Source organism: Vavraia culicis, assembly GCF_000192795.1.
Source record: "Vavraia culicis subsp. floridensis unplaced genomic scaffold supercont1.40, whole genome shotgun sequence".
NCBI classification, from domain to species: Eukaryota; Fungi; Microsporidia; family Pleistophoridae; genus Vavraia; species Vavraia culicis.
The window spans coordinates 48,463-57,402 of NW_007360643.1; the positions used below are offsets into that span (position 1 = coordinate 48,463).

Sequence of the window (8,940 nt, forward strand, 5' to 3'; positions counted from 1 at the left end):
GGTTCGTCACATCTTTCGTGCCATCGGCAGTAAACAGCCATTATTTGCACAAAGCATTGCTCATCGCTAATCTCATTTTATGATGCGCTCGCATCGCAATGGCAGATAATGCATATCATGATCTGCTCACGTATCACCACTCCGTCTACAGAAAAGAAGCTGTGCGGCCTCCAAAAATTTTCAAGACATGTTGAGAGGAATTGCCCAGCATACCTAGAATTCGGCAAAGGGGTGAAACACCGTAAACCAAGAAACGACAGAAAGATAAAAATAAAACAAAGCGTTCCCATATCATCAATTTAACTAACGATACCTCTTAAGACTAACGGTATTACGATTTCTCCATGCAGCCCTTCTCGATCCACCAGCGGTCTGTGCAAAACGATACCCTTTGCCCAGTCCTCTTGACCGCCTTGTTGCCGATGTCAGGCCTCTGCACTCTCTGTGCTTCATCTCGGCCTTGCACAGCCAGTTGTACTTCCCATCGTTTCTAATCGTCTTATTCATAGGATCAACCGCAACCGCCTCAAAAATCTTGTACTGCCTGTCCTCACACACCCAATATGATCCCAGTATTCTCAGATTGCCAAGTTTACGGCCCAGCCTTATCTCGCCCAAACCCTGCAAGTTCTTCGTCGGCTTCCTGTGGTAAATCCCAGATTTAGACGGCTTTCCGTCCGTCTTACCATCATTAGCTTTCCTTGGCCTTCCTCCACGCTTTATACGCACACGGAAAACGTATATACCGGACTTTCTCTTGTATCCGATCATCCTCGCCTTGTCGGGGTATGTGGGGCGCTCTGCACGATGCACGGCAGGACGCTGTCTATACTCCCACATTCTTATTCTCGACAGGTACCTGCACACATCGCTCTGTTTATTCCGTCTGAATGCTTGGAGATAATCCTTCGCTCCCATTTCAGGGGATGAAAAACTAAAATTTTTTAAATCCACCCAGCGGCTGTTCTATGGGATACAAACGATACGTGTAGGTATATTCAGCTGTTGTAGCACAAACGAAAACGTGTTGGGGAGAAACACACGATATAGCCTTCAGAGTGTTTCAATTTTCGGCTCGAAATTTTGGTGTAGCAGTGCTTGTTCACGCCCATCTTTCCAAAGTATAGGCGTAATGGCACAGGATTTAAAGGAAATGAAGAGGTGGCTGTAAAGGCATCAGAACAGCTATCGATGACCGAACTGTGCCGGTAGAATTAACAAAGTGTTTGAAAATGATGCACGCACATTTCACCAATTTATTCTGTAACAACGATAAAATACGGTGCACAAGAAAATCCTCACCAAACGGTATTAAAACGTTGTGTAGAACTAATCAAGGTAATTACGAAGGAACCGAAATGGCCCATTTAAATTTATTGTTCATGATAATACGTTTATGTTGGCATTTCTTTGGCAAAAAATGTGTTGACTGGCACACACCTCGTATAAAACAATGAACCATATGCCAAATCAAGTATAACCGATTGCCAAAGCGTTAGCACGTGGCTTGTTGCGGTTTATCTTGCTTGGCGTGTGTTCACGCAAATCACTTTTGTGCATGGCAACTTTCCGCACAAGTATAAATTGTGCAATCTTGCACCCAAGGAAATAATACGGTGCGACTTGGAGCATTAAGACGTATTTAATCGGTGCAAATCATGTATTTTGAATTGTCAGGTAAAATGCAGTTATTTCATCATATTTAACGGTAATTTATAATGAATGCCAACATTAAATCGAAGTATGAACAAACATGGGATGGTAAATACGTGGTTACGTATAAATATCCGCTGTTATATCCGCTCATGACATGGACAAGATGTTCATCCTGATTCACTGCCGTGCTAAGCTTTTCATGGCTCGCCAACCACCAAGGTGGTACTTAGGGCAGAATAACACGTGAAACCCCTGAAATTGTTCATTAGAGTCGTACTCGGCAGTTCTTCAACACAATACCCTGGACGAACAGCAATGAACGCAGGAAATAGGCGGGCAGTAATAGAATGGGGAATAAGCATCTACGTTGCACCGATGTGCACCAATAATTGAACTATTACACGTAAATTTTACCTACACACGCCATACGGGTGCACTTTTTACAGGGTAACGATCGGCATGCCGTAGTACGTTCAAATACATCAGTGCTTGCTAACCATGTATTACTTCTCAATCTCATCTCTGCAAATCGGACAGGTATTCTGCATCCTCATCCACTTTATACAGCACCTCTTGTGAAAGAAGTGGCTGCAGCTCAGTTCAACACCACATTCCTCCTTTCTGTACGTGCTCAGACAGATCATACACTTTCCTCGGTCTTTTGCCCCGGATATCTGCAGTGCCTTTATGTACTTGCTGCTCACAGGGCTGGTTGCCACCTTTGCCGAAACAAATATCTCATCGATTATGTCATCCAGCTCGTGATCAAGCGCGTAGTTATTGATGTCATCTGCGGTGCGGAACCCGTTCCTGTCGTAGAAACGCTCGACAGGTCCACCACCGCTCGTGTTCTGGTCAGACCAGTAATGGTCGGTACCATAGCGGTATACAACATCTTCCGTGCTGTCTCTCTCTGCTCCGTATCTCCTCCACGCGTGCCGCTCGCCATTCCTGGCACGCCCGCCCCTGCTCGACCTGATATTGAGCAAATCGCGGGTTAGCCGTCGTATCCTATCGCTAATATCGCTTATAAGCCAATCCAACTCGTTCACGTCAACCTGGCCTATTGCTATGCTCCTGAGTATCTCGCTTATCCCGAAATGAACACTCCTGTAATACTCGACAGAATCGTATATTTCGATAAATTCACTGTCACAAAACGCGCACAGGTCATTGTGTGGCACGGTGCGGCTGCCGCATGCGTGACAGTAGTAAATCGTGTGGTGCGGCATGTTATGGGCGGATGCTTTTCGCTTTTTAATTCAATTTTTTGAATTGTGGTGGAGTGTTTCAGATAGGTGACCAATAAATCAGAAGATACCGATATACAGCATTTTTACAGTATACCGGAGTACACTGCCCCCTCATGGTATGTTACGAGCCCAAACTACCGATATACAGCATTTTAACAGTATACCGGAGTACATTGCCCCCTCATGGTATGTTACGAGCCCAAATTACCGATATCTACGCTCCTTCACAAAACTGCACTCTGGCCGTTTCAGCGCTTGTTTATTTCGGCAATTTGTTAAAGAGAAATTCGTTTGACCACAATTAAAGTTAAAACAGCAGAGGGCACACCTTCATTCCGGGAGGCTGCCTTTTAATCAGAACTGAGCACGTGTCAAAAAAATAATTTATTATTTTGATGAGACGTGCAAAATGCTAATCATCCCATAAGAACGCACAAAAGGTGCATGAAACAGTTGTTGTGTTGGAGAACACTTCAGCCACAACATGTCTGTTTGGTCTTTCGCCATTGTATTGCATACTCAGGTACCGCTAGCAGCAAATGGGGAGCTTAATTAGAGTTTGCACACAAAAAGGAATGCTCAAACCTTATGTTTGCATAAACACACCTATAAATGGAAGAACACAAAAAATCGCATAAATATGATTATCACACACAAATTTAAATATCATCACACAAGCGCAGCCTTGGTGCGATATTCATGCCCATCAATTCCTGCAGCAACAGCTTGAACGCGTAGGGCATTTCCACGATGGCAAGCTTTGTCTTATTACCGCAGCCCTTGCAACCGTCCTCCAGACAGAACAGTCCGCATTGCTCGCACACGATAAGCGAAAAGAAGTCGCTCACCTCGAACAGCCTCTCCCTGAGGAACAGACTGGTGCCATGCGATATTATGCAATCACGCTCCATCTCGCCGAATCGCAGGCCACCGTCGCGCGATCGACCCTCAGCAGGTTGTCTGGTAAGTACCTGCAGGGGCCCGTGCGCACGTGCATGCACCTTGTCCTGCACCATGTGCTTGAGTCGCTGGTAGTAGGTCGGACCTATGAAGATCTGAGCGTCCAGCTTGCGACCCGTCATCCCATTGTACATCGTTTCGAGACCACGATGCTCGTAACCAAAGTCCTTGAGCTGCTCGCTGATTGCCTCAACCGTCACATCGGAGAATGGTGTTCCATCGCCCTCCTCACCTGCGAGCGCGCTCACTTTCCCAAGCAAACACTCAATCAAGTGACCGATCGTCATTCGGCTCGGGATGCAGTGCGGGTTTATGATTATATCAGGAATTATTCCCTCGCTGGTGAACGGCATGTCCTCGGCACGCAGCGTGATCCCAATGGTTCCTTTCTGTCCATGGCGACTTGCAAATTTATCGCCCATCTCGGGCACTCTGCAACTGCGTATCTTCACCTTCGTGAACTTGTAGCCCTCCCTGTTCGTTACAATTACGCTATCCACTACGCCCTCCTCTGTAGGCCTCATAGCAGTACTTGCATCTTTCCATGATACATTCGTCGCGTTGCTCTCCGTGTTGATCTTCCCGTCCTTGTTGTCGATCAGCGCTCCGCCATCCGCACCTGTACGCTCAATGACCGGCAAAATTTTACCTATCAGAACATCCTCCCCGGTTACCCTCGCACCGGGATTAACGATGCCATCTTCGTCCAACTTGTCATAGTTCAGGTTCTTCATGCGTAATACCTCGCCTCGACGTGGCTTGGCAAACACTTCTACACAGCCTGGACCATTCATCGTTTCCTGATCCGTGTACGTCCTGTACAAGAACGATCTAAACAGACCGCGGTCTATCGCACTCTGATTCATTATTACGCTGTCCTCTTGGTTGTAGCCCGTGTAACATGCAATTGCTACGATCGCGTTTTGACCGGCAGGCAGTTCACGGAAACGCAGGTACTCCATCGCACGCGTAGTCACGAGCGGTTTCTGCGGGTAGAACAAGATGTTAGACAGACTGTCCATCCGGAGTAAGAAATTGGTTGCGTATACACCCATCGCCTGTTTGCTCATTGCACTTTGGTACGTGTTTCTCGGGCTCTGGTTGTGATCAGGAAACGGTATCATCGAGGCACATATGCCAAGTATCATAGACGGATGTATCTCGCAGTGCGTGTAGTTCGTTATCAGGTCATGCAGATCGTCTCCAGGAGTCGCAGGCGCTATGTGTTTGCCCATGTTTCTGGAAGCATGTCCCTTGGATCTTTCCACGCTTTCACCCCTTTCTCCGCGCAACTCTGCATTAACACGATCCGTGACCATCTGTTGTTTGTACAGCTCGTCGGGCGACATGCATATCATCGCTTGGTCCTCCTCTTCCACGTCCAAGTACTCAACTATGCCGTTGTTCACCAGGTCCTCCCAGATCATCTTACCTTCCCTCAGCATATTCGCATGCTCAGCTGTAAATAGAATACGATTGTTTTCCACGACGAAGCATGGCCTGCACGGCCTACCTGCATCGCACAGAATGCGTATTTCCTTATCGCGCAGCGACTGCACGATGCTCACGTCTTTGTGAATACGGGCCTGACGCTTCATACGTTTTAGCACGGTGTACAAAAACTCGCGCTCGGTCGTGATACCTAGCCACGTGCCATTTACAAACACCTTAGTTGCCTTGTTCACCTCTGATGCCGCCACCTCCTCGAGACTCTTCAGCCCAAATTCCTCGAGCAGTTCTACAACACCCTCGATCGGATGGTTCACAGAGATGTATGCAAGTAGCGAAAGGTTTTTCACAAGACCACATGCCTGTCCTTCTGGAGTCTCTGCGGGACATACCATGCCCCAATGTGTGTTGTGCAACTGCCTGGGCTTTGCCAGCTTTCCCTCGCGGCCCATCGGCGAGTTAACACGCCGAAGATGGCTCAGCGTGCTTATGAAATTGTAGCGGTTGAGCACCTGTGCAACTCCCGCCTTGGTTTGCATCGCCCGTGCTTGCTCACCCCAGTTGCCTGTTGCGAGCGAGTATCGGAAGCCTTGTGTGATTATGCTCGTCTTTAGACCCAGCGCAATGTTAAAATCTCGCTTGTTTTCTATGCACTTCTGCATATGCTTGATCGTCTCCTGGCAGAGCTTCCTGAACAACACTTTGAAGAGCTGTGCGAGGAGTGGACCGGCCAGGTCCATTCGTTTCTTTCCATAGTGGTCGCGGTCATCGGGCGTGACTCTTTTCATCGCGCAGTTGAGTAAGCGTTGAATCATGTATCCGAAGAAAAATGCCTTCCTTGTCTCACAGAACTGCTTGTCTCCGATGTGCGGAAGAAATTCCCTGGTCAGGATGTCCTTGGCAAATTGTATTCGTTTCTCCCGCGGACTGCCAGCCGGCGCACTCCTTTTGCCGATGTAATCGAGCGCCACGTTTTGATCCTGTATCACAAAGGCCTCCTCGATCGATGGCCGTATTACCTGCAGCATCTCCTTGTCGTTCGGATCGTAGATCAAGTGCTCCATTATTTCCTTATCCGATACAAAACCAAGCGCACGATAGATCACAATAACAGGAATGTCTTGCCGGACACCTGGTAGTGTTGCCCGCAGCAAAAATTCAGTCTCTGTCTTCTTCACCAGCTTTACAATCAGCGCGGATGGTGTTTTAGATCCCTTCTGCGGCGCTGACCGTATCTCAGCGTAATGCGTGTATGTGGATACGCTCTTCTCAAATACATGCACAACATTTGTTGCCATTCTCTCTTGCGCAATCAGCACCTTCTCTGATCCGTTAATTATGAAATAACCGCCCTGATCATACGGGCACTCACCGAGTTCAGTCAGGTTCTTGTCCGACAAACCGTGTAGTATGCAGCACGACGACCGAAGCATAACAGGGACAAGACCGATAGGCACCTGCCGATAAAAATGATCGTCACTCTCCTCGTTCTCCGCAACGCTTTTGGTGACATCAACGTACAACGGACAGGCATACGTCAAATCTCGTAGCCTTGCTTCACAGGGGAAGAGCGTGTTGGTCTTACCGTCCTGTTCTGTTATAACAGGCGGCTTAGAAATGTAGATCTGCCCAAATTTGAGTATTATCTTCTGCACACTTTCTTTGCCGGCCGATGGTATGCTCTGCACAATCAGCGTATTGTTCTCGTCGATGATTTCCTGCATGGTCGTTTCTATAAACTCGTCAAAACTGTCCAGTTGCTGACGGACCAGACCGTATTGATCAAAGTGTGATGAGATTGCTGTCCAGCAGTCTTCCTCTGTTATCTCTGACATGGGGTAGCAAAAAGTATTTTGTTGTTAAGCTGCTCTGATAAATCAAAGGAAGTGGCATGCAGAGCAATATGCGTGTGAATTTAGAGAATATCTACGTTGAATCATTCTATCAGCATACTGACATTGAATGAAGGGTGTTTATTGATCAAGCGTTGTATTCTGTCTTTTTTTGATTCATCACGGTATCTTGCGTGTTCGATCAGTGAGTATTTCGTTGTATGCGTTGCAAAAGAGCCGAAATAGCACGTAATTTTGTATTCCATGGTATAAAACCATGATTGAGCGAAAAATTGTTATTCTAAATTGAAGCTTGGTTGGATGGTGATATGAGGATGATAGTTCAGCAGAAATAATGGTTGTTTCTTTATAGAGTTATTCAAGCATGATCTGGATTTATGGCACATAGGCATTTACATCGCTGTATACTAGGGATAACCTTATCGCAGTATTTACAGTGTAGATTGATTTACTGCACCTCTAGTGTCAAAGTTAGGAACCTTGGTCCGAAAGCTTACCGCGCAGTTCATTTGTGAATTATGAACGCGCTAAATCAATGGCAGTAACGACTTAGCATATCTAACACCATTAGCACACACCTTTTTGGCTGGAGAGTACGATTAGTGATAGATTCAACGCAGATGTGTGAAACGATTTATGTGTAAGAGACAGTTGCATGGGGCATATAATTCACAAAAGAGAGAATGAGTTTGATATTTAGTTCATATATGGTCAAATTGAGGGCAGCGGTCGGCAGTAAGCTAATCAAAACGAAACATTTCACTAACCGGACGATAAACAATGTACTGTTTTAGCCGATACTTGTATTGCAGTAACCAGCAGCTACATATAATTATGTAGTTTCTGTCACTGAGATACACTTCATGAGTTAATATCTCGTTTTTGATTCGGAGACCGAAATTTATTTGACAGTTAGTTGAGATTTTTATATTTTTATTATATGATGGCATTTCAATGCTCAGTTCTGTTCTGTTTCACTTTATTTGTTGAATAAATAATAAATTTTCCTCTGATTGACAAAACTCTGAGATTTTCGTGCACATACCGAAATATTTCATCGAATTACTTTTTGGTCAAAATGATAAGAAGAGTTTTCTCAAATTTGAGACATTAATCTCAAACAATATTTATGTGCTATTTGTGATGTTTTGGTTAGTTAGTTCCAACGGATGAAAAAGTAGTGCGTCTTAACGTATTTGAACCGTACATTCGAGATAAGTGAATATCTACGTTTCGATATGCAGGAAGATTCTATAGTACTAGAGCGAGATGGTGCTGTTAAAACAAATGGAGCAGGTTTTTAAATACATAATAAAGCGCGTACAATCATTTTTTATCAAATTTTTGAAGAGATAGGTTCTGTTCTACGTTTACAAATTTCTTTTTTAAGTAATAATTAATTCATCTGAGGGTAATGATCGCATTTCATCGCATCATGTTATTAGTTTTACACTTTGTACTATTGCTACCCGCTTTGTTGAGCACAGATTCAGGAACGAAAAATGATGAAATTGGCAACAGCCTGGAAGAAGCAGTAATCAAGCAAGCTAATGACTGCGATACGTCGTACTTTTATTGTAACCCGGATGAAATAAGTTTTAATATCGTATTGCATAATAGGAAAGATGAAGAAGAGGGCACTAGTGTAAAGAATGAGGTCGTTAGCATGCACGATGTGATTACTAATGCATTTAACAAAGATAAAAGCGTAGATGTTGATAGAAACAAAAAGCGGAAAGAAAGGTGGTCCACTATTAATAATTTGGTTG

At 45.1% G+C, this 8,940-nt stretch overlaps 4 protein-coding genes across 4 annotated transcripts; 1 reads left to right on the forward strand and 3 right to left on the reverse strand.

Annotated features, from left to right (window-relative positions):
• Positions 1 to 283: 283 nt before the first annotated feature.
• On the reverse strand, positions 284 to 918 carry VCUG_02037 (uncharacterized protein; the record flags this gene model as incomplete). The annotated part of the gene is made up of 1 exon (XM_008076859.1): positions 284 to 918. The coding sequence occupies one exon, from the start codon at positions 916 to 918 to the stop codon at positions 304 to 306; it is 615 nt and encodes a 204-aa protein (XP_008075050.1). The 3' UTR covers positions 284 to 303.
• Positions 919 to 2,059: 1,141 nt separating this feature from the next.
• Positions 2,060 to 2,888, reverse strand: VCUG_02038 (uncharacterized protein; the record flags this gene model as incomplete). Its single annotated transcript, XM_008076860.1, has 1 exon — positions 2,060 to 2,888. One exon carries the CDS (start codon positions 2,886 to 2,888, stop codon positions 2,160 to 2,162), a length of 729 nt encoding a protein of 242 aa, XP_008075051.1. The 3' UTR covers positions 2,060 to 2,159.
• A 407-nt stretch (positions 2,889 to 3,295) lies between these two features.
• Positions 3,296 to 7,257, reverse strand: VCUG_02039 (uncharacterized protein). Its single transcript, XM_008076861.1, has one exon. It carries the CDS (start codon positions 7,151 to 7,153, stop codon positions 3,569 to 3,571), a length of 3,585 nt encoding a protein of 1,194 aa, XP_008075052.1. The 5' UTR covers positions 7,154 to 7,257; the 3' UTR covers positions 3,296 to 3,568.
• A 1,328-nt stretch (positions 7,258 to 8,585) lies between these two features.
• VCUG_02040 (uncharacterized protein) lies at positions 8,586 to 8,940 on the forward strand (the record flags this gene model as incomplete). Its single annotated transcript, XM_008076862.1, has 1 exon — positions 8,586 to 8,940. A coding segment is annotated over one exon (355 nt), but the record flags the coding sequence as incomplete, so codon positions are not given.

What these genes read in the sequence shown, in the direction of transcription:
- VCUG_02039 (XM_008076861.1), bottom strand. Translation starts at nt 7,153, where the DNA reads ATGTCAGAGATAACAGAGGAAGACTGCTGGACAGCAATCTCATCACAC.